The sequence below is a fragment of the Oryza sativa genome, chromosome 12, assembly GCF_034140825.1.
Source record: "Oryza sativa Japonica Group chromosome 12, ASM3414082v1".
NCBI lineage: Eukaryota > Viridiplantae > Streptophyta > Magnoliopsida > Poales > Poaceae > Oryza > Oryza sativa.
The window spans coordinates 23972511-23996770 of record NC_089046.1 but is presented as its reverse complement, the minus strand read 5'-3'; the positions used below and the strand labels follow the sequence as shown (position 1 = coordinate 23996770).

At 41.7% G+C, this 24260-nt stretch overlaps 3 protein-coding genes and 1 pseudogene across 4 annotated transcripts; 2 read left to right on the top strand and 2 right to left on the bottom strand.

Moving 5' to 3' along the window:
- Nucleotides 1-730: 730 nt before the first annotated feature.
- Nucleotides 731-4693, top strand: LOC4352554 (UNC93-like protein 3; annotated as a pseudogene).
- A 3209-nt stretch (nucleotides 4694-7902) lies between these two features.
- Nucleotides 7903-11890, top strand: LOC4352553 (GDSL esterase/lipase At4g28780). Its single transcript, XM_015765060.2, has 5 exons — nucleotides 7903-8258; nucleotides 8491-8624; nucleotides 9643-9879; nucleotides 10371-10623; nucleotides 11350-11890. The coding sequence occupies exons 1-5, from the start codon at nucleotides 7949-7951 to the stop codon at nucleotides 11622-11624; spliced, it is 1209 nt and encodes a 402-aa protein (XP_015620546.1). The 5' UTR covers nucleotides 7903-7948; the 3' UTR covers nucleotides 11625-11890.
- Nucleotides 11891-12716: 826 nt separating this feature from the next.
- Nucleotides 12717-13532, bottom strand: LOC4352552 (uncharacterized). Its single transcript, XM_015765061.3, has one exon. The coding sequence runs from the start codon at nucleotides 13391-13393 to the stop codon at nucleotides 13007-13009; it is 387 nt and encodes a 128-aa protein (XP_015620547.1). The 5' UTR covers nucleotides 13394-13532; the 3' UTR covers nucleotides 12717-13006.
- An 816-nt stretch (nucleotides 13533-14348) lies between these two features.
- Nucleotides 14349-23169, bottom strand: LOC4352551 (uncharacterized). Of its 2 annotated transcripts, none has more exons than XM_015764422.3 (9): nucleotides 22894-23169; nucleotides 22120-22210; nucleotides 20795-21984; nucleotides 19144-19948; nucleotides 18255-18734; nucleotides 17857-18137; nucleotides 17370-17465; nucleotides 17124-17249; nucleotides 14349-16572 (listed from the first exon to the last, which is right to left on the bottom strand). In XM_015764422.3, the coding sequence occupies exons 1-9, from the start codon at nucleotides 23122-23124 to the stop codon at nucleotides 14782-14784; spliced, it is 5091 nt and encodes a 1696-aa protein (XP_015619908.1). In that variant the 5' UTR covers nucleotides 23125-23169; the 3' UTR covers nucleotides 14349-14781. The 2 variants fall into 2 exon arrangements, with proteins under 2 accessions (XP_015619908.1, XP_015619909.1); XM_015764423.3 differs by having other exon boundaries at nucleotides 20795-21939.
- Between the last annotated feature and the right edge of the window lie 1091 nt (nucleotides 23170-24260).

Genomic DNA, 24260 nt, shown 5'->3' with positions numbered 1-24260 from the left:
CCCCACATCCTCCTGCACCACAACAAGAAAAACAACGCAAATCGCAAATCAATTCTTGATTTTGATTTGCTCTCGGCTCTCTCGTTCGTGTGCACATCAAAATCTATACTCCTTTAAAAATATGGTGGTGGCACTACCACCTCAACATTCTTTTACACTTTTTTATAAATTAGCCCTTAAAATTTTATTACTACCTCCGTCACATTTTAAATGCAGTTGAGGGTTTATGTGTTCAATATTTGACCATCCGTCTTATTTGAAAAATTTATAAAAAAACTAAAAAATTAGTCACACATAAAATACTATTAATATTTTATCATTTAATAACAACAAAAATACTAATCATAAGAAAATTTCAAATAAGACGGACGGTTAAACGTTGGATATGAAAATATGTAAAACTGCAGTCTTTTTTTGAACGGATGTAGTAATATTATAGAATATTTTAATATTTCTTTTAAACAAGTGAATACCATATACTCCGTATTCAAATAACATATTTGAAAAATAGAAGTGAAGAAGAAAAAAAGAATCTTCGAAGGCCACTGACGAAGTGACAAGAAGAGGCGGGGACAGGAAGGAAACGCCATGTGGGCCCCACATGCAGGTAGGTACAAACCGCCATGTGGGCCCCACCTCGCCGCCTCCGCTCCACTCTCCTCGCCGTCGCCGGTCCTCGTCTCCTCCTCTATCTATATAAAAAAAAAAAACCTTCTAGAAGAAGCTTCCCGCCTCAACCCTCAAGCCGCGCGGATCGATCGCTTCTAGAAGCTTCCGCCTCCGCCGCCGCGGGCCATGGACGCGCGAGGAGGCCACCACCGCGACGACGAAGGCGATGAGGAGGCGGCCGGCCGGCGCCGGCGCCGACGGGGGTGCCACGGCGCCGCTCCTCGCCGGCGTCGCGCCGTTGGGTTACTCGGGCCACCGCTGGAGCCACGCGGGCGACCTGCACGTCCTCTCCGCCGCGTTCCTCTTCATCTTCTCCGCCTACTGCGCCGCGCAGAACCTCCAGAGCTCGGTCAACACCGTGAGTGTGCATCTCTCGTCGTCCTCGTCGTCGTCGGCGATCGGTCTCGAGCTGATCTCGATCGCCGCCTTTCCTGATCCGTGGGTGATGCTGGCTGCAGGAGGGCGACCTGGGCACGGTGTCCATGGGGATCCTGTACACCTCCTTCACGCTCTTCGCGGTGACCGCGTCGCCCGTGGTCACGTGGCTCGGCTCCAAGCGCGCGCTCGTCGTCGGCACCAGCGGCTACGTCATCTTCATCCTCGCTAACCTCGTCCCGACATGGTGCGTGCGCTCGCCTATGAATCGCATGGTTTTGAGTTTTCACATGGACCGTCCCGCGCATGGTAGCGCTGGTGCCTAATTGGGCGTGCTGGTTTGGATGCCTCACGCCTGTTTGATGAAATGCCTAGCTAGCTAGACCGTGTTGATATGATGCTCCTTTCGCTCAGACACTGGTATTACTGATCTTAATCGATCATATAGTCTTAATTTGGCGGTGTAGTGTGTAGCTCATGTTTGATTCGGGATGCGGTCTCACCAGTTTATTTTGAGTGTTTGGTTGTGGACGGAGGGCATTTCCATTTTCTGGTAATCAAATGCTGTGTTACCCTTTTTTGGTGTAGCTGAGAGTGAAATCTGAAGTAGCACATGTAGCGAATTACTCCTAGTTAAAACTATCGACAAGTTTTCTACTAGACTATTTACCAGCAACATGTTTCATTTTCTTTTATATATAGCACTCTCAAAAGATATGGATGGCCGATGGATTTTGGCCCTAGTTGATGTGCTTTCTAATATACTACTAAATGATTCAGCTGTGCAAAATATTATTAAAAATGAATACATTATATTTAAGGTATGCTGAGATTCTATATATGGATGTTAATTTGCACAACAAATTGTCAGGTACACAATGGTGCCAGCCTCCCTGTATCTGGGTTTTTCTGCATCGATCATCTGGGTTGGGCAGGTATTTACTTGCCAGTGAGCTTGTGAAGTCTTCTGTTGCATCCAGTAATCCAGCTCACATAATATATCTCACACTGCAGGGTACATATCTCACGTCTGCTGCCCTCAGTCATGCAAGAGACAATAATTTGCCTGAAGGCCAAACTTTGGGGAACTTCAATGGAGAGTTCTGGGGAATGTTTGCTAGCACACAGGTATGGTCGACTGGTCGTACTCGTACAAAGCTATTCTCCACCAAAACTTGCCAAGACATATTTTAGTATTCGTTCTTCATACCACAAGCGCAGCGTCTACTAGTATTTCTTTCTGCACATGTGGGCTCTACAGATACAAGGTGTCTATGACTTAATACAACATTCGAATTATGCAGGTCATCGGAAATCTGATCTCTCTTGCACTACTGAGAGATGGAAAGGTTAGCATCTTAATTTTGATCTTCTCATGTCTTATTAGAATATCCTAGACTGTCATTTGTTATGTATTGTGATTTGTGTACTGCTAACTAGTAACTAAAGTGAGCTTCATGAGATGTACTTTTAGCATCATGATTTGTTGTAGTAAGAGAAAATATAGTTTTGATATTAACCGGAGAGTCCCATTGTTTCTTTTATTCTATCCTGGAAACTTCTGTTATACCTCTATACCCAATTCAAAATTCTGCTAGGTTTACATTATGCCAAAATTGTCTCAAAATGCATCAGTATATTAGTTGTAACAAAATAATGATCGCAAACAAAAATATTGCAGCACACTACAAGACAACTATAGAAGAATCACAATGAGCACTACCGAAAATAAATCTTAATGTTTATCATTTAGATGTACATTTTAAAATAAATATCTAAAATATTAGCAGTCCTACTCTAATTTCCCATGGACTTAACTATTATAAAATGTCCTGACTCCTGAGGTTAGCAATACTCAGAAGTCTAAACCCTCAAAAGTATTTGTTCAAGCTGTTGATCAATATACTAGTTAAGGTCTGTATGACTTTTGATAAATTTTGAAACCTTTTATGTTCTTAATAACAATCATGCTTGTCCATGTGATTCCTTGTTACTCCAGGATGAAGTGTCACGGGGAAAAATCTGCTGTTTGTTGTGTTTCTTGGCTGCATGATTGTCGGCATTGTATTAATGTGTTTACTTTCCAAAAGGGATGAGAAAGGAAATACTGCTCCAACACATTCCTCATTTGGGGCCATGATGAAGTATATTGTTGCCCCTCTCAAGGACCGAAGGATGATTCTTATCATCCCTCTTATAGTATATTCAGGATTACAAGCGGCATTTGTATGGTAAGCACTTAGTAGCACAAATTGCTTTTGGACATTTTTTTGCTGTTTGATTTATTAATATTTTTTCTGTGAGATAATGCTGTGTAATTTTTAGGGCTGTATTCACTAAAAATATTGTAACACCTGTTCTTGGCGTCTCTGGAGTTGGCGGAGCCATGGCAATATATGGTGCAGCCGATGCTGTTGTAAGTTTAAATCACTAAAGTTGTTAGCACTATCCTGGTGGCATTTCAGTCTGAACTCTAGATTATCGTTTCCCTAGGGTCCTACTGTTGCTATTGCTTTGTGAAAGTATGGCATATCTTGTTTCCCAGCTATCTATAACTAATCTATATCATGCTAAACTATTGAAAATGCCATAATTTATGTTTTAGCTGACTTTTGATGGTTGTCTGACACTGCAGTGTGCATTGGTTGCTGGACGTTTGACCTCTGGGCTTCATTCAGCTACATCTATCGTTTCGGTTGGAGCTATTCTTCATGCTGTAGTCCTGTTCTGGTTACTTCTTTTTTACAGGTTTGGCTTCATGAATCATCATTGTGCTGTTGTACCATTCTTCTGCAGTTATGCTTGCCATTGGTATCACAATGAGCTCATCTTTCTACTGCCTACAGTCCAATGGGTGGATTGCTTGGTGCGGCAGTTCCACTGTTTATAGGTGCTTTATGGGGTGTTGGTGATGGTGTCTTACATACACAGTTAAGCGCATTACTTGGGCTGCTGTTCGAGGATGTCAAGGTAGTCTCATTTTAGTTTTCTTCAGCTTTTCATCTGCACAGTAGCATTCTTCCTATCGATGACGGAAAAATATAATGAATCACATTTCAATTGCTGATGCTTAAATGGATACTGAAATATTTATTTTGGAAAAATGTCAAATGCAGGAGGCAGCTTTTGCACAGTGGAGGGTTTGGCAATCGGGTGCCATCGCAGTCATCTTCTTCCTGAGCCCAAATATCACGCTACAAGCCATGCTTATCTTGATGGCCATTGCGCTCATCATCTCTTTCGGCTCATTCTTGTTACTTACACTTGTTGTGGAGAAGCCATCGACCACCAGATCGTGAGGAAATCCTTTTGTCCAACAGAAACCAATTCCAAAGTGGTGCCAATTTCACCGCACATCTTCTTCATCAGTGTTACCAACAACCTAAGCAGCACACACTGTATGCACGAGCGATACGAAACCAAAAGGAAATGAAGTATCTGTCAGTTGATGTACAACACAACACCCCTCTGTCTGCCATTTGTTTCAGCGATTTTTTTGCTGAATTGAAGTGATTGCATTCAAAATTGGGAAGTCGGCCTTGTAGCAAATCTTGTTTGGTACCGTTGTTTCTGTTCCGTGGTTGTTTGTACCAATCTAACAGCAATCAAATATATATGTTTGTAATAGCTGCTTTTTTGTTCTGAAAAAGGATGGGTGCTATTTTGACGTGGTTTCATGACAAAAAAAAAAGTTACTCCCTTCGGTACGTGCACATTTGATTAAATCTGTTTGAAAACAAAGAAATTCCAAACTAAATATAAGCCAGCAAACAACATGGCCAATGATCGTTGTCAGTATAGTCGCTGTACACTTCCCAATCATTTAATAGAATCTCAGCTCAACCCTCAACGAAGTCAAACTAGTCGGTGGTATTTTCCCAATTTATCGGCATCAATAACACAAAATGCATAAAAGCGTATATAACACGTCTTTTTCTATACGTCTCATCAATGCATCAGTTTGACAACACACTACATGCCATGACTACACCGTTTATCATAATGTCACTCCACAAACGGTTTGTGGAAAAAAAATCCGGTTGGGAGAAATTAGAATGTGAACCACAATCTGCTTATCCACACGCAACGAACAATTCATACACGGAAATTTCACAGCAGAGCATCCCTTCGCTCTCAAATAAATGATGTCTAAAAAGGAACATATCATGTGCAATGCGCACACCAACTAGCAAATATCACAGAAAATTTTAGAAAAAATTGGACATATATTTTCAATAGTATTACACCTACGTGTGAAATCTTATCTTCAAATTCATTGTATTTTAGTTGTAACAAAAAAAGACAAAATTCTGACTGATTTTTACCCTTAACACTGTTAGATTTTTCACCTTTTTGCTACGGCTAAAATATAATAAATTTGAATATGAGACTTTGCAGATATGTGTAGTACTATTAGGAGTAAATGTTCTTTTTTTTTTAGAATTTTCTGTGACATTTGCTAGTTGGTGTGCACGGAAAGCCTGTGTATAGGATATGTTCCCTTCCAAAAAAAATAGAATACATACTATTAAACCTTAAAATCGCAAAATCACTAATAATAATGACTAAAATATTACTATTTAACATGTTAAGAAAATATGAGTAAACGATGAAACAATTTCGTACGGCTATATTTTTCAATGAACATATATTTAAAATTCTACCAGAAGACGTGTGCTAGACAACTAGTTTGGTGACTAAGGGCATATTTGATAGAACTACATCCTAAGCAAAGCTTCACCTCAATAGTTCGTATTGTGGGACTACTTTAGCTCGCTCCACTCCTATTATGGATGGAGTTGAAACTGTTTGGCTAGGCCCGAAGGAGCTGGAGCTGGAGCTTTGCCAACGATCCTATGGGTTTGTTTGAAACTCCATATCGGACTAGCATATTAGCAGCATGGGAAACTCATTGACATATGATTAATTAAGTATAACTATTATAACTTTGAAAAATATATTTGTTTGATTTCTTTTTAAAAAAAAACTTTATATAGAAAATTTTTACACATAAATACATCGTTTAACAGTTTGAAAAACAAGAAAGTTTAAATTTAAAGTTTAGAACTCAGTCTATAAAAGAAAAGAACAAGAATAATAGTGTATTGTATGATTGTATCTAGTCCGATCTTGATTGAAGAGTTTTTGTTAGTTATAGCTTCTCTCGTAATTTCTAGCTCCCTAAATAGTAGTACTAGTCTAGATTCTCACTCATATTTTAATATATAACACCGTTAACTTTTGTTACAATCTTTGACTATTTGTCTTATTAAAAAATTATGTAAATCTTAATAATACAAGTACTGATTAAAGTTTCTTTATTGATAAATCAAGCCAAAATAAAAAAAATATTTATTTAAATTATTTTTGAATAAAACGAATGGTCAAACATAATGTAAAAATATAATAACTAAAAAATGGAGGTATTAATTACAAAACTAAAAACATGTAGTCATATATTGAAATTGATATTCCAAATTCTTACTGAGTAGTAGTAGCTTACTCTGTCTAACTCAAAATCCTAACACATCCATTAAATTCCGACCCACTGCTTTCGTCTAAAAAAACTCAACCTATGTTTAGCTAGGTTATTTTTTTTCTTTTTTTCGGAGGGAGTACTATCGAATAGGAGTAGTATCTATCCAGGCCCAGGAAGGCAAGCACAATTGCACAAACGACACCGAGCAACAATAATTCACACTAAATGCCTGGCCCACACACTCCACCGGTCTACCCACATCCTCCTGCACCACAGGAGATTAACAACGCAAATCAATTCTTGATTTTGATTCGCTCTCGGCTCTCTCGCTCGTGTTTCACATCAAAATCTTTTGCACTACCACCTCACCATTCTTTTAGTAGTATACTTTGTACAAATTAGCCCTTGGCATTTTCTTAATGTTGTAAATATTCCTATATTTATTTTTAATAAACAAGCGAATACCATATAATACCATATATTTAAATAAGTAAACAAGTCGTACTAACATATTGATAAAAGTATGATATATTATAATATATTTAATTTTATTCATTACAAAGCATGTGTATTTTACCGATGGCATATCTTAAACTTTGAAAAATTATAATAGCATGGTTCCAATTTACCCATGGGTATTTTATTAACCCTCAGAATTTATCTCAAAATATAACAACTCCTTCACCAACATTTTTTTCACAACCAATCACAAACCGTCTACCATTTATTTTTTCCACCTACCTCTACTACTCATCCAATCACAACCCTCCAGCACTAACTTCTACCTATTGTTTTAATAACCGTGTTTAATTTTAAAACTTCTTACATTCTACAACAAAAGGAGTATAATTTAGAAGGACAGAAAGTATATTTTAAAAATGATGAAGTACTATCTATCCAGCCCAGGCAGGCAACAACAAACGTCACAGAGCAACAATAATTCATAGGACTGAATGCCTGGCCCACACACTCCACCGGTCTACCCCACATCCTTCTGCACCACAGGAGATTAACAAGGCAAATCAATTCTTGATTTTGATTCGCTCTCGGCTCTCTCGCTCGTGTTTCACATCAAAATCTTTCGCACTTCCACCTCACCATTCTTTTAGTAGTACACTTTGTACAAATTAGCCCTTGGCATTTTCTCAATGTTGTGAAATATTCCTATATTTATTTTTAATAAACAAGTGAATACCATATATTTAAATAAATAAGTAAACAAGTCATACTAACATGTTAATTAAAATATGATATATTATAACATATTTAATTTCATTCATTACTACAAAGCATGGGTGTTTTTATTACTAGTTAACTAAATATAATTCGCCACTTCTCAATTCTCATTAAGCTCAGCTCAGCTACTAATCGATGAGCTCGGGACCATCACTTCGCTGGTAGCTCAGCTGATTCGATCGATCAGCCATGGCGGGGGAGAGGAGGTGGAGCACGGCGGCGGCGGCGGCTGGATGGCTGCGAGTGGCCGCCGTTGTGGTGGCCGCCGCCTCTGCCGCCTCGTCGGCGGCCGGCGAGGGGGTCGGCCGGCAGACGGTCCCGGCGATGTACGTGTTCGGCGACTCGCTGGTGGACGTCGGCAACAACGACTTCCTGCCGCCGCCGGCGCCGAGGCCGCCGGAGCCACCCTGCGGCATCGACCTCCCGCCCGAGGCCGCCGCCGCCGACGGCGGCGGCGGTGGCCGCTTCACCAACGGCTTCAACCTCGCCGACGTCATCGGTAAACATCAGCTGAGGAAGCTTTTTTTTTTTTGCTTATATTCTATATTCGAGAAAGAAAAAGAAAATCATTTATTTGAGCCCCAAAAAATATAAATCAAAGATCTATATATATTTTTAAAAAGAGGAATAATTTTTTTATGTGTATGGATCTCTTATTATTTGATTATTACCGACGAAAGAAAGAAAGAAAAATCAAATTATTACGCATGTGCATATATATTGATTTGCAGCGCAGCATGTGGGGTTCAAGAAGAGCCCGCCGGCGTACCTCTCCCTGACGACGCCGGGAAGAGACGGCGAACTCCGGCGAGGCCTCGTCGGCGCCAACTACGCCTCCAGCGGATCCGGCATCCTCGACTTCATTGTAAGTAATAGCGTTCACAGAATAAGAACGGCTGGAATTTCTGTTTTGCTTTTAGCAGAACAAATTAATTCAGCTAGATTTATGCAATTTTTGAAGATTTTGAATCATATAAAGGATGTTGGCCATACCATACTGAAATTTGAAACCCAATCCAAAATTTGATGCTTAGTGATGCATGACCTACTCCCTTCTCTCTCTCTCTCTTATCTTGGGATGTAAACATGAAGTTGTATTTTATCTGAAGGATTACAATCATGAACAATATATTTTTAAAAAGTTTCCATAATTATTTTAATGTCATATAAGAAACGAGGGGACATCCCCTCGAGGGGAAAGAAACACCCCTGAGCGATGGCCTTTCTTCGAATTCCATACCTGAACAATTCCATGATACTCTGTTTCAACCACAATCCTTTGGCATCCCCATTCGATTGCCAATTTCGCTCCATCACGGCAGGCCCAAACTTCAGAAAAAGTGCACCTGCAACGAACAGACACCACATCCTGTTCTTGCTGCAACGAATGAACCGGAGTCATCTCTCAGCACCATCCATGTGCCTTGAAATGCATTGAGTTATGCACACGCTGATGAGTTGGGTACCATGCTTGCATCCGATTGCCCATTTGGAAGCAGAGATTGTATTGCACAGAACAAATCAATGGATAAATCACAGATTGTTACAAAGTACAGCAACGAAATCTAAAGTCAGCTAGTCAGTCTAGCACAAATTGAACACTCTGTTCTACCTGCATTACATAATGAAGAACAGAGATATGGACTAGTGGCTATGGACTAATATTGATTAATTTCTTTTACTTTAGTAATGAAACAGAGGAAGGCATCGAAAAGCTCCTTTTCTACGATGAAAAACGAACGGTCTAAAATTAAATTGTTTTCTTACTTTTTCTCTTGAGAAAAGACAATCAGTATTACTATCCCTATTCTATTCAGATACTTCGATTTTTTTTTGAGTGAATTGTTCAGATAGTTTGATCAATTGCATGATATGACATGCAGGGGAACGGCACAATCAGCCTTGGAGAGCAGGTCAAGCTCTTCACCAAAACAAAGGAGGCAATGATCACCGCCGGCGAGGTCGACGGTGAGAACATCGACAACTTGCTCTCCCAGTCCTTGTTCATTACCTGCACCGGCGGCAACGACTACAATGCCTTCACTGATGGCATCGTCCCCGTCAGCGACGCGCCGGCCTTCATCGCCCACATGGTTGCCACTTACATCAAGCATATCAAGGTGTATATGTACTTTCATAATTCCAAACAACGGTTATTTTTTTCCTAACAAGGTTCTCTTAGACTTGTGAAAAGAAGTACTATGTTCTTATTCCCCCCTGTTTAGGCCTCCATTGGAATGGATAACTTTTGTGGAAATTTTGGTGGAAATGAACAACCAATTCTTGTGAAAATCTTATAAAACTATTTTATTCCAAAGAAGTCCCTATTGGCACGTATTGGAAAATAAGAGCGGTTGCCTTCAATTACAAAGGATATAATCAAAATTTAAATTAGATAGTGTCTCAAAATTCTTTAGCAACTTCTGTTTAGATTGACTATAGTCTCAAACAACTTACTGGATGTAGAGGTTGGATTGATTGATTTCCATTGTCGATAATTCAGTCTCAAACGACTTGCATTTAACATTGGAGGGGGAAACATGTCAGTCTAACATATATGCATCTTATTTCTTTTTAAAAAGATGTTCATGTTGTGTTGCTCGTGATGCAGACACTGTACAATCTAGGGGCTCGGAGGCTGGGGATACTTGACGTGCTACCTCTAGGGTGTCTACCGATCTCCAGGGTCCCCATTGAAAATGGTTCATGCAGTGGCACTGACAACTGGCAGGCACGGCTCTTCAACCGTCTCCTCCGACGAGAGATGACCGCCGCCGCCACAGCCTCCATGCCGGACTTGGTGTACTCCATCGGCAGCATTTACTACACCTTCTACGACATGATAAAGAATCCATCTTCGGCTGGTAAGTTACAAGTCGAAGATGTTTGTGAAATGGTAGTGAATAGAGAGTAAGATACTTCTGGTCTTCTTGTTTCTAAAAAATTATCCATCTCCTAGATGCCATGGAGAATTGAGAATCTTCATGTCTTTCGATTCTCATACTCATAATTAGAAATTCATAGGAGACCCATCATTTTGCAATATAAACTACATAAAAGAAACTCTTAGATAATTTTGAAACCAGGAGAGCATCTTAATATATATTCAGAAATATTTATCATTAGCCCGCCATTAAATTAACAAGTTTAAATAGAAGTTTATTTTGGTTGATAGCGAAGGATAGACAAGTCACTTTATACTTCAATAAAAATACACATTTCTTTCCTATAAAAAACTTCTACGAAGTTCCTGTGTTCCAGACAGAGCTTTCTCCTTCAGGATTCTTTCCTACAGTATTTCACTTCAAAAGAAAAAAAGAACACAGAGGTTTCACCTTATCTTTTTTTTTTGAACGAAAGGCAAAGCTTGCCTATTCATTGGATATAGAAGGGCAAATTTACAAGTAACGAAAAAGAGTAATATTTACAGCACAATGGTCCGGGTCTACGGTAACATCTCAGCTAGACGTTTGGCTCCTGCCATAGCCCAAGATTTTTGCCTCTTCCTTTATCTTCGTGATTAGGGCCACTGTGGTTAGCTCCTTTTCACCTTATCTTTTTAATTATGTGTGGTTGGATGGATGGAACAGGGGTGAGGGAGGTGGCGAGGGCGTGCTGCGGAGACGGCAAGCTGAACGCGGAGGCCGACTGCTCGGCGACCACCCACCTGTGCCCGGACCGGGACAACTACATCTTCTGGGACAAGGTGCACGGCACCCAGGCCGCCTACCACAACTGCGTCCACGCCTTCTTCCACGGCTCGCCGCGCTACGCCGAGCCCATCAGCTTCACCCAGCTGGTCGCCTCGCCGGCCGTCGATCTGGGGCGGCCGTCCCCGGGCACAAACCGGACGGCCAGGATTTGATCACCCAATGGACTCATATTGGTATAAGCATTGTTCATTGGTAAACAATGAAAATCGCTGGGTTTCCTTTGGTTTTGGGAGTCAGGAGATGGAGATGTTGAATTGGGGTTGATGATGGTATATATGTGCATAATTGAAGTGTGGTGATACCTCACGGTACATCCTAAGGACCACAGATTCTCAGATAAGACATTGTACAAGTTTTTGTGTTTTTTTCCTGAATAATTCCTCCTATGCTATAGAGCACTTGTTGTCATGCCTGGAAATTAAGCAGTGTCTAGTTGATCACTGCAGGAAGAAAGAAATGCTTGACTAGAGAAGAAGAAAAAAAACATATTGACCTATCTCAGCAGCACCTCTGAATTATGGACTACAAGATCTTGGATAAAGGCATTATACAAACAGCCTTTTTTTTTCTCTCCTGAATAATTGCTCCTATGCTATGGAGCACTTGTTGTTGTCATGCTTGGAAACTAAAGCAGTGTCTAGTGATCACTGCAGGAAAAGAAAAAAAGAAAAAAAAACTTGACAGGAGAAGAAATATGCTCCTGTTGTCCTGTCTCAGCAGCTTCTATGTTTCAGGTGACATTCAGTCATCTCTTCCTGAAAATGATGTGTGGATACCTACACCTAATTGTTTATGTATCTAAAAGGTGATGGAGTTGGAAGTCTTACCTAGTACATGATAGTAGTGTTGTAGATCACCAAACATGCATGTAATCATCTTAGAGATAGCTGCTTAATTAGGTCTTTTACAGTGAGAAATTATCAATACAAGTTAATTTGACATATACAACACAGTGATGATTAATGGCAAATTCTGTGTAACCAACTAGGCAGCTATGAATCTGTATGCAAAAGACTGGACATTGTGTGCACATTTTCCATGGTCTTGTTTGATGATCTTATGATTACACCAAAGATTAACCAGCATTTGTAAGTACATCATTTCAGAAATTCAGATTAAAGAAATAGAATGTGAAGTAAAGTACTCCTTCCAAGGTGGAAGGCGTATTTGTAACCGAAGAAAAATGTGAAATCAAAATACGCCTTGAAAATGGTGATTTCTGTGTAACCACTACGAATCATCACTCAGAAATTGCAGCTTGTGTGCACATTTTCCATGGTCTTGTTTGATAATCTTGTGATTACACCAAAGATTGCCGGCATTTGTAAGTAAATTATTCAGAATTTCAGATTACAGGAAAGGAATGTGAAGCAAAATACGCCTTCCAAGATAGAAGGCGTATTTGTGAGCGAAGAAAATGTGAATAGAAATACGCCTTGTAAAGTAGGAGGCGTATTTGTAAGCGCGGAGAGAAGAGAGCATATGCCGTTGATCTCGTCGACGAGAAGAGCGGCGGCGGCGGCGGATTCGATCGCTAGTAGTCGTCGAGGCGGCGGCCGATGGCGAGGGCGCGGACGAAGCAGGCGGAGGCGCCGACGGCGAGGCCGGCGAACGCCGGGGGCACGATCATGTCGGCGCCGGACCGCACCGCCATCCTCGCCGGCACGCACACGAAGTCCCCCCCGCCGTCGAGCGGCACCCGCACCGCGCCCGCCGCGCACAACTCCCCACTCCCCCCGCCTCCTCCGCCGCCGGTAAGCGCCCACACGAACGCGGCCTCCGGCGCGAACGACGCCACGGACACGGCCAGCGCCAGCGCCCCCGCCCACGCCACCGCGTGCCGCACCGCCGCGCCGCCTTCCCCGCGGCACCACCACCGCTCCCGCGCCCCCGCCACCAGCGCCCCCACCAGCGGATGCATCGATCGGTGCGCCGCGCCGCTTCTTCTCCGGAGTGGCGGATCGAGGTGAAGTGGGTGCGATCTTGATCGCGCCGCGGCGTCGTTCGAGCGAGCGAGCGATGGATGGATCGATAAAAAATGGAGGGGAGAGGTTACGTGTGAGTAGAGTACGTGAGTGGGTGAGCTAAGCGGGGAATACGCAGTGCGGGCTGCTGCGTTTGTTATTCAAAGGCTTTTTTTTTCTCAGTTTTGTTCATCTTTTTTGGGTTTGGTCGATGGAGACATGGCGAAACATGGATGATTTAATACAAGGAGTCTAAAAATTGCAACTTCACGAATTTTGTAGTGTAAAAATTTATACAGATATAATGTGGCTACCATCTTTCTGACTACATGTCTACTCTCTCCGTACATGTCTACTCTCTCCGTCCCTAAATATAAGGGATTTTGGTTGGATGTGACACATCCTAGTCCAGATTCGTTGTACTAGGATGTGTCACATCCAACCAAAATCTCTTATATTTAGGGACGGAGGGAGTACTAAATTTCACAAAATTTGACTAAAAATTTGCGTAAACCTTCTACTCCCTTCGATTCCACTGTTTCCACATTATAAGCACATATGTGGATCTTTATAATGTGTTAAACAGAGGAAGTACTACTGATAATTTGATGGAGGAATCACAGTGCCAGTACTAACAAAAATGTACATTCTGTTCCTTAGGTTTATGCATAAATAAACACGTCCCTGGCTAAAAACTATGTGAACATTTGAAAATCATTGCCTAAAAGAAATCTGACTATTAATCGAGTCCACTAGCCGAGCAAACAAAGGTCGGTAATGGAAACACCGACCCCTGTATTCGGCTATTTAACACCAGCAATCCGCTATGAAAACAAAAATGAGACGCATGAGCTCGCGAATCAACAAAAATTCGATGCAGCAGCTATGGATTCAGATGCAAACACATCGCAATGGTTTAACAAAATTCTCATTCACATTCATGATTGATCGATCATAATGTTTCAAAAAAACAACAGTTGTGCATGCCATACACTGCAACAGGGTAAACAAACATAAACCTGAAACAGATCAAGAAATCTGCCTACAAAAACATCATACTCTCGAGTCAGCCAAAACTCCACTCTGTGGGGGCATGCAAAACCGTATGCCTATATCCTCTTTTTTTGATCCATAAGTCACACCATCAGTAACAGCAGCTGCTGTGATGTATGGTATGGTTGGTATCCACCGCCTATGTGTCACTAAACCTGTGCCTAAACAAGAAGAAAATTATCCAGTCGCCCCATCACCACCGGGTGTATCTACTCTCACTTTCCAGTAAACACAACACTAACTACAGCTCCACCTGGCGAATCGCCACGTCATCAAACCAAGAGGGCCCCTGCTAGGGAGGCGTTACGCTCAGCTCGATGCCCCGTTGCCTCGCAGCTTCGGCGATGCTCTCTGTGCTGCTCCCACTGGCCTTACAGGAGTTCAAGTAAGAGTGCCATAGCTTGAAGGAGAACGGGTAGACTGAGGTTGCCTGCTGGTAGAATCTCTTCACGGTCTCTGCTGCCTGAAGTTTCTCAAGGAGACTGGCACCTTCTAACCATACTGATTCTGGTGCGACAGGAACAGCTCGGAAAATGGCGTTGATCAGAATGGAGCTGGCCCAGAATCGGGTGCCCATGGAAATAGAGTCATCACCTGTGCAATGCTTAACCATGAATTTACCAACCGCCAAGGCCAGACGGTAGTTTGCAGGAAGAACCTCCATCACTGATTCAACAAAATCGACCAGGTACTTAACTTCACCTATCGTTTCTGGAAGGAGAGATGGACCGTAGCACACCTCGAGGACAGAGTTTATCAGAGCAGGATTCGCGGAAGTTGGGCCTATAGTCTCATCTATCAACCGCTTAAGCCTGTGCTTCTTAACATTCTTCATAAACCTTCTTGACAGCAGATCCCTCACGGGCAAGTTCCGTTGATCTACAAGATAACCACTGATAAGACTGAAGGTTGCTTGAGTTTGAACATCTGTAGATGATGACGTTTTCTCCAGTGTGTGAATTGCAGCATGTTCCTTTATACAGTGCTCATAGCTCTCCCCATGTGCTAACTTCAATGCTTTGTCCATAGCAACTTTTGCTTCCTGTAGATTGTTCTCTATCGTCCTGTATAATGAGAGGTTTAATAGCCAAAAGATTTGATCCTCTGATGTAGATGTACCAGAACCAACTTCTTGTATAGAGGAAACTGATGACCGTACAGACTCTTCATTGCTGATCTCCATTGGTCTAGTAGCACCACCACTTTGAATATCACCATCTTTTCCATATTCTTCAAACCAGCGAGTCAGCAACTTCTCAGCTAGCTCGATATTATCTGCCAGAGCATGCTCAGCACATTGGTTCCACAGATACTGAATTCCTTGCACCTCTTTAGGCCAACCCAGGAGCAATTCATCAAATCCTTTCAGACCAGGACATGAACCGTACTTTCTATGTAGCCGAGCTGAGAAAACAAGAATATGAGGACACATTGGATACTCCTCCATATACTTCACCAGCAGATTAGCACAAGATTGGAAGCCTTCAAGAGTAGCTAGACAATTAATGTGGTTAACAGCGAGGAATTGTGAGAGCCTCAGGTAAGATGGATCCCCGTTTTTAACCGTTTCATTAATATCTACAGCAATCTTACCAGCAGCATAGTTCAATAGTACTAAAATCTGACTTCTGTTATCTACTGTAAGTTCAATAGGAGACCATACTAACGAATTAGGTAAATCCTTAAGAAATTCCAGTTGATCTATAATTTCCTCTGGAAGTTTCCTGTAAATTGAGACATATATGCAGGAAATCCAAAATATGCATCTGTCAGAAATGGTCAAGCAAGAAATGACATCAGCGAGCAACTTGTCACCAGAACAGTCGGGAGTTGCAGTCGGCAGAATCCCATAAATCCTGGAAATTGCTTTGTCCACATTTCCAGACATGCACAAGAAGTAAACCATCTGTAAGAAGATATCTAGGACAAAAGAACTTCTATCTTTCAATTCCATGTCTGTGACAGCTGTCATTTGGCAGAGCATGCTCAAAGCATCATTGTAAGCATCCAACCGATCATCAAAGCGCAACCTGCTGTTAATGTACATAAGCCATAGTTCATAGGAGCAAACATTGTGTTGAACCTAAAAGGAAGAAAAGTAGATGTTTTATCAAAGACCACATAATATTAGTATAAGATGATACAAACTAAAGCAAATATACATTGTGTCATAGCCTACATGGTCTAGAAATACAATAATGCTCATGCTACCAATGGTCCAATATTTTGGTCTGACAAGAAGTCCAACTAGTTTTTTTTTTCTCAGTTGACCATCTAGTTATGTCTTGTCCAATAAGTACAAAGTGAATACAAACTCATAAAAGCCTTTCACTGCTCAAACCTCCGTCACTGAGCATACTTCAGTTGAAGCGTGTCATAGCATGAAAGGGCTCATCAAGTGTTTATAAATGAACGAACTGAGTATGGAATCGAAACAGTGTAGGAAATTAAATGAAATTATGATATAGCCTTTTGCATTTCTAAGGTGAGCAGACCAACCACTCAGCACATAAAAGTAAAACAGGACATGCAGGCTAAACAAAAGAAAAAAGTATTAACAGTTCACGCATTTTACTATGAAACTTTCATAGTAGGGTGTGAACCGATCGGCAAAAGATTGATAAAATAGTCTACCGCATGGGAAAACATGTCATCTTTCCCTAGTCCTTCATCCTTTTGATAGTAAATATGAAGATAAAACACCCACAAGATAACTGTGCTTGGATCGGCCTCAATAGCACGTGCTAGATATAAAAGAGCCTGCAGGATGAATATTTTGAGATAAGCAGGTAGAAAATAAATGAAGCCCAATTAAAATGTGTTGAAAGTTGAAACTTGAAAGAGCTAGAACATCTCAAAACACTCAACGGGGAAGATCACCTTGAGCCTATCAGGTTTGTTGATTTTTCCAAAATACAGAATTAGTGCCCCTTCTAAGAATAGTTCAGCATCAACAGATCCCTGTACAATCTTATTCTACAGCACACAAAGTTAAATAACACTAGTCAAAATATAAGAAGAGAATAGGGCAAGAAACTAGATAGTATGAAACTAGCAGGAACTATGTCAAGTCATGAGTTTCAGCTACTAAGAAAACAGATGTGGCAAATAAGAACACTATCAATGGCAAATTTAATAATTTGTCCACTTTGGGTGCAAAATTCCATCTGTATCTATCTTCCTTTTTTGCAAGGAGAAGAATGAAAGGAGTGGACTAACACAAATTGAGCACCGAAAAGAGTTAGCCAGAGCCATCACAATATTAGGCAGGACAGCAAACTTGAAAGGATAAGTTCAGAGCGGAGAACCAGATACTGATAACTCCCACAATTCTGACGATAACTGTGATATGACGAATCCTACCCACCTTCCTACTATCCAGCATTCGAAGATTCAATAGTTGTCTGTCCCTATCAAAATTTGCACTCGAATCATCACCAGCCTGTAAGGATGGAGCATCTGATGGAAGCACCCTTTGAACAGATAAAGGAAAAGGAAAGGAAGCACAAAACCCCCTTTGCCAATACTGCCAAATGCTGCTAGCCAACACCGACTGGATCAAGTTCAGATCAGCCCTAATAAGATTTGAACCAACACGATAAGTTGGCACGGGCAGAATATGCTGAAACAGACCATAAGGAATCCACCCTGCATTAATTCCAGGCATTAATGTAGAAACTTCAGCAAACATAATATGAAAACCATACATGTATGCACCATAATCAATCATCAACAAGATTAATATTGTCTGAACATAAAACAAACCTGAAAATGAGGGCTTTGAATGCTTTGTGTGCTTTGACTTTCTCCAAGCATGATGCTCAACATGTTGCCATGGACATTCTTCATCATTGCATTTTCCTCGAAGCTCAAACATACAGAAAGGCCAGAAGGGATCAACCGCACCACTCACAATGTCCATATCCTTTCTAGTTGTTGAGTGCATCTTAGCATTATCCTTGGCAACATCTGGCAAACGAACCGTTGCTACAGAGGCTGCATTGCTGGTCTGACAGTCATTTTTGTAGTCTGAAGCTTTCTTGTGTAAATCAGGAAATAAACCCTTCATGTGTCTTGCAGCATTTTGTGGAGCTGAAGAAGGAATAATGGGATGAGTCACGCTCAATGGCATGCATAATTCTCCAAAAGAGGAAATATTTTCCTCATGATCATAGTTGCCAATTGAAGGCGCATTGCTAGAATCAGCTCTCTTTTCATGTGCATCATTCCCAAGCTCCACCATACCTATGCAATAGACCTCATGTCATTAAACTGTAGAAAGACATGCCATACTTATCCACATTTTTAATTAACATGCAAGGATACACTCAACATGTCCTCCAGTTCTCATGCATATATGAAGATAAAGAACTACTCCGTATGTTCTAGGACTTAATGCCCACTCAATTTTATTTCAATCGACCAATTTTAGCCATGTTTTGGGTGTTTAGAAGAGCTTGGCCATAGTAATTAGTTATTGCAAAGATAGCAAGATGACTGATTAATTTAACAGATGAAAACATGCTAGATCTCCAGTATGATGGCAACTGGCAATATTTTGATGCATGACATGTACGTAGGCCATCACTAAGTTTAACGCAAAAGTCAATAATAGGAACACAATGGACTTGGGGAATACAGAAATGCGTATAACCTTCAATGTTTGTCATAACATTCTCATCAGCCTCCTGTAGCAGAGGTCCCACATATGCCTTCTCACGCTCAATCTCAGATACTTTTCCAAAGGAGAGTTCTTCAGTGGCTTCTCCAGAATTATTCAAATATGATTTCTTCCCAAATCTCTCCACCAACCTTGATCTCAAAGAAGCTTCCAAAAGCTCATAGTCCTGCACACTTTCACCAGAAATTTGTCTGTTTTCCACAGGATAAACATGTATAGTTTCTTCCATGTGATCTTCCAGATTTGAAATACAATCTGATCTTGCCCGCTTTGAGGGGGGTAGAAGATCATCCTCCATGTAATCTGAAGGTGTGCTGTTATCATTGAAATTGTGTGAGCGTGCCTCATGCTTATCAACTGGCTGCTGAGGGGACTCCTCTGGGTATGGACTGCCAGACCTGCCACCCTGATTTCCAGGCATCTGACCATCTGCATTAGCTTGAGAGTTGAGCACAGATGGCATTACAAGACCGTGTCCAGCATTCTGAATACTCAAAGGCTGTGCCAAAGAAGAATTTTCAGCGATAAAACCATGGACTTGTGCAGAGCAAAGCTCTCTTTTTCTGCGAAGAATGGCACACCTTTCATTGGCCTCAATTAAAGCTCTTTGTGCTCTGCGATAAGCTCTTAGAGCTTCTCTTTCCTCTACTTCGCACTTCCTTCTATGCTCTTGAGCATCCTCCAGCTCCCTCTCTTGAAATTCCTCCATCTCAAGCAGAGAGAGCAATGATGTGTTCTGACCTGTGATAACTATCTGATCACCACAGTTCTCGGCATTCTGCCAAAATAACAGAGGAAAAGGCCTTTAGTATCCAGATGGATTGGCATCACAACTCAAGATTAGAGTAAGTTTAGTAAAATTAAAAATTTACTGCAAAAAATATCAAAACTGCAACTGTTGTGGTGCATTTCGTGAAACTGCAACTTTAAGACTAATTATCAAAAACCTAAACACCTGCTGCTCCATCCATTATCTGATGGGCAACTCAACGCAGCCACGTGCCAGCCTCATACGACTCATTACTGAAAGGAGGGAGATGTGTGGACTGACAGGTGGGTTCACCCTGTCAACTAACAGGGGAAGTGACAGTGATGTAGGTTCTGTAACTGTTCTTCTAATTGCTGTATTTTTTGTGAACTGCGGAACGGAAGTTCTAGGTTTTTATAATGTAATAAAACAGTTGAAATTATGTCAAATTTACCTTTAAGATTATGATATTCATTATATGCGGTAGAGATACAGACCCTGTTTATCTTTACGGGCAAAATAAATAAGAAATATATATACTGTTTTCTCGGATCAGGAAAATAGTGGAAACAAGCCAATTAGGGTTCCAATTTCATGGCAAGGAAGAGAATCTAGTGTGATCTCTCATACACTGAATTTGTAGGCTCGGTGCCAGTGTGTTGTCTAATGTAAGATTTAACAGTGGTGTTATTTCAGAAATAATGTAATTCGTAATTCCAACTTTCCCAGAAAAAAAAACAGGAACTATTGGTAAAAGAATTTGATACTGCAGACAAATAGCATTATCTGCGCGTTCAGTTTGTACTACATTCTAAGAGTGTTTGTATAAGAAACTGCAATAGAACAAGCATGAAATGGACAGACGGCTGAACTAACCTCCACTCCAGGTCCCAACTGTGGTCTCAGGTTTGGCACTGTTGATGTATCAGCAGGCATTATATGTTGCCCATTCCAAGTAGAAAGCATGTTATCCTTCACTTGAATAGATGACATTTCTACATTGGCACCAGCTCGGACAGAAGTTATAGGCACCAGAGTGTTAGCATCTTCCACCACAGATTGCTCATTAGCAGTTGGTGGTGCTGCATGCTTAACATGTTGTTTACCTGTAACATGGTTGTCAGCATCCGGTATAACTGTATGCTGCATTTTGGATAATGAAAGGCTCTTAATGGCACCAATATGATGCCCACCCGGTTCTGTTGTTACAGTATGCACTGCTTCATTAACATTGCAGTCCCTAATTCCATTTTCGATATGCTCTCTTCTTTCACAAGGTTGCACATTGCTTTTCCCCAGTGACTTGCCAGTAGGTACAGGTGGTATCTGATTAACAAGAACTTGGTTGTTGGAGCACTCCTGATTGGGCTTCAACCTTTTAATTGGTCTAATATCATGTCCAACAGGACCATTAAGGTGTGAGCATGCACCAATGCTTGAAGCTTCAAATCCTATCTTTTCCAAGGGTAACCTTGTCTGACCAGTGGGAAAACTTGAGTCCTTCAAAAGACTAGGTGACATTGGTCTTTTCACTTTCAATTCATTTTCCCTAGCAGCAATTTTGTGGCGTAAGCTTTCCAAATTATGAACCGCTGAACTTACTCCCACAACATTTCCATCCTTATGGATGGCCTTTTGGGGAGTGACTTGCCGAACAGGTGGATCTCTCCTAGCAAAGGTGGCACTCAATCCCCTGCCTACCCCTGAATTCCTATATGTTAGTGGAACAGCTGACCAATTTGCAGATCCAACCTTTGCAGCATGGATCTTCTGTTGAGGTGCTTCTTCCCTCATAATTCCAGTGTGCACATTAATCCCTGTTTTATATGTACCTTGTGAACTGTCTTTCCTGCCTCTCTTATCTTGCTTTGACATTCCAGAGTCGGACCCACTATCATCATCAGAGAAACTTATCACAAGGTTATCACTTGACACAGGCTTTTGCCAAGTAAGGTTTCGATTGGTGCCAGGTTTGAAAAGCCCTTGATTCACCCTCGTTGTCTTCTTATAACTTGGAGCAACTGTTTTGTGAGGAAAAGCACTTGAGAGACTCAGGCTATTACTGCCTAGCAAATCAAAATATAAGAGGCAAGAGAAAAGAACAAGTGTAAGAGACTTCCTATTTGAGAAAGGAACATCACGCAACAGCGGCATAAAGTGCGAAACAAAAGCATAAAAAAGGAAACAGTACTTGCTCTCACCTTTTCCAGGAAAATTTGCTGACAACACTTGAGTAGAAGCATCCGCATATTTGGAAACATTGGATGGAGCAGTGAACCGAGCCCGCAGAGGCTGCCGCCGCAATTGAATAACAAGGTAAGCCATTAATGTCGTTATGCTAAGCACGAATGAAGACAATAAACTAATAACTGCACGGTTACATACATGACGTGAAACAGCGATAAATGCGTAGTTAGAATGTTAGATACATAAATACACACCCAAAATAAATTCAAAATACCCATACAACACCCATCCTGCCCGAATTTTACACGTCCACACGGCAAGAGCAACTAAAGGGAGTCTAAATCATAGAGCTTCCACTAAGCAGCCGAACTTAAAGGCAGCTCCAACCAGAACTACAGGGTCACATCACATCATGCTCACAATACATATGCCCTAACCCTTCTCCTCCGGATAACCGCGAACAATTACAAGTAACAGCAATCACAATCTATTCGAGATCCCTATTTGTATCACAATACCCACCAATCAACGCATCCCCGCACCATCACCACCCACCCGGTCCTACCGCAAACCGAACGCGAATGCCGGAACGAACACCCCCCGCTCCTCCAAAATCCCAAGCTGAAACCCTAGTATACACCCTACGCGTGGTGAGTCAACCCCCCAAGCTGTTGCGGGCGCTACTGCTGCTGCTACCACCACAGCTACTACTACTACTGCTACCACTGCTTAGCCGGTCGGGTTCGGGACAACACAAAGCAAGGGGGTCGGGAGCCGTAAAGCCTCACCTCGTCGTCGTCGGCGCCGGAGGAGACCTCTCCCTCCTCCCGCACCCTGGCCACCGCCGCCGCCGCAGCCGACGAAGACCTGGAGGGCGCCGCGGCCGCAGGCGGAGGCGGGGGCGGAGGCGGAGGAGGAGGCGGCGGATGAGGAGGAGGAGGGGGAGGCTGCGAGGTGGACGCGCTAGGGTTCGCGGCCGCCGCCGCCGCCGCGGAGGCCGCGGGTCGCGGGGCTGACATGGGTAGCGTGTGCGGGCGGGGTCGCGTCGCGTTGCCTTCGCGCTCGCGTCTTCTTCGCCTCCTCCTTTCCTTTTGTTGGCAGGAGTTCAGATCGTAGAGATAGAGGCTGACAGGTGGGGCCCACGAAGAGCGAGCGACGTGGCCAACGCGGATTTTTATTTCTGAGGCGGACGCGGAATCCAACGTGGATGTGAAAAAAAAAAGATCATTTTTTGGGCAATTTGAATTACTTCCTCCATCCCAAAATGTAGGGTGTGTTTAGTTCACGCTAAAATTAAAAGTTTGGTTAAAATTGGAACGATGTGACGGAAAAGTTATGAAGTTTATGTGTGTGGAAAGTTTTGATGTGATGGAAAAGTTGAAAGTTTGAAGAAATATTTTGGAACTATAAACACGGTGGTAGCTACTAGTGCAGGACGTGACAGCTACATTACTAGATAACGTCACATCCTGTACTAGGTAGCTACATTTTGGGACGGAGGAAGCAGTAGTTTCTAGCGGCTATAATTTCTCGTAGAATTAAAACTTCATTTAAACAGTCTAGTTTTTCACCCAAATTCTAAAAAACTGTAATAAAAACCAGAAGCTTGGAAAACCTAACTTATCTAGCATATTCGTTGCAGTAGAAGCTCCCCAACTTATCCAGATTTTATAATATCTTAAACTCCCAACTTATCTACATTTTAAGAAGTTGGCTTCAAACCAATTGCATTAAGCTCCCCCCAACAGGCTTGTCATTTTTTGTTCTCTCTAACAATCTAGATTTTCAACTAAATTATTTTCAACTAAATTCTATTACCAAAATCTCAAAATATAAAGGATTTTGACCATGTGTAGTTTAAAAATATAAGAAAATTTGAACTATATAGTTACAATATTTTTGGACTTGGGTCAATAATGGCAAGTTTATGGAACTTCCGACAGCTGTACTTCTACCAACAACAAAAGCTCCTCCAAACAGTTTGGTTTTTTATCGATTCTAAAAAGCTGTAATTATAGAATTCAAAAAAAATAAATAGAACTATAAGCTTTTCTAATTCTCAGAAGAGTTGTTTCTCGCAATCTTAACCTCTTTAAACAGGGCCACCATACCTTGGTTCTCACATTAGCTGCTTCGTGGTATCTTCAGCTCCTCT

Bases quoted from the DNA above. Each gene is read 5' to 3' on its own strand.
- LOC4352553 (XM_015765060.2), top strand. From the start codon at position 7,949: ATGGCGGGGGAGAGGAGGTGGAGCACGGCGGCGGCGGCGGCTGGATGG. The intron at 8,259-8,490 runs GTAAACATCAGC...ATTGATTTGCAG, and splicing joins CAACCTCGCCGACGTCATCG to CGCAGCATGTGGGGTTCAAG. The intron at 10,624-11,349 runs GTAAGTTACAAG...TGGATGGAACAG, and splicing joins AAAGAATCCATCTTCGGCTG to GGGTGAGGGAGGTGGCGAGG.
- LOC4352551 (XM_015764422.3), bottom strand. From the start codon at position 23,124: ATGTCAGCCCCGCGACCCGCGGCCTCCGCGGCGGCGGCGGCGGCCGCG. The intron at 18,735-19,143 runs GTTATACGCATT...TCTATTGCATAG, and splicing joins TGTTATGACAAACATTGAAG to GTATGGTGGAGCTTGGGAAT. The intron at 16,573-17,123 runs GTAGACTATTTT...TCTTCCTTTTAG, and splicing joins ATGACATGTTTTCCCATGCG to GTTCAACACAATGTTTGCTC.
- LOC4352552 (XM_015765061.3), bottom strand. From the start codon at position 13,393: ATGCATCCGCTGGTGGGGGCGCTGGTGGCGGGGGCGCGGGAGCGGTGG.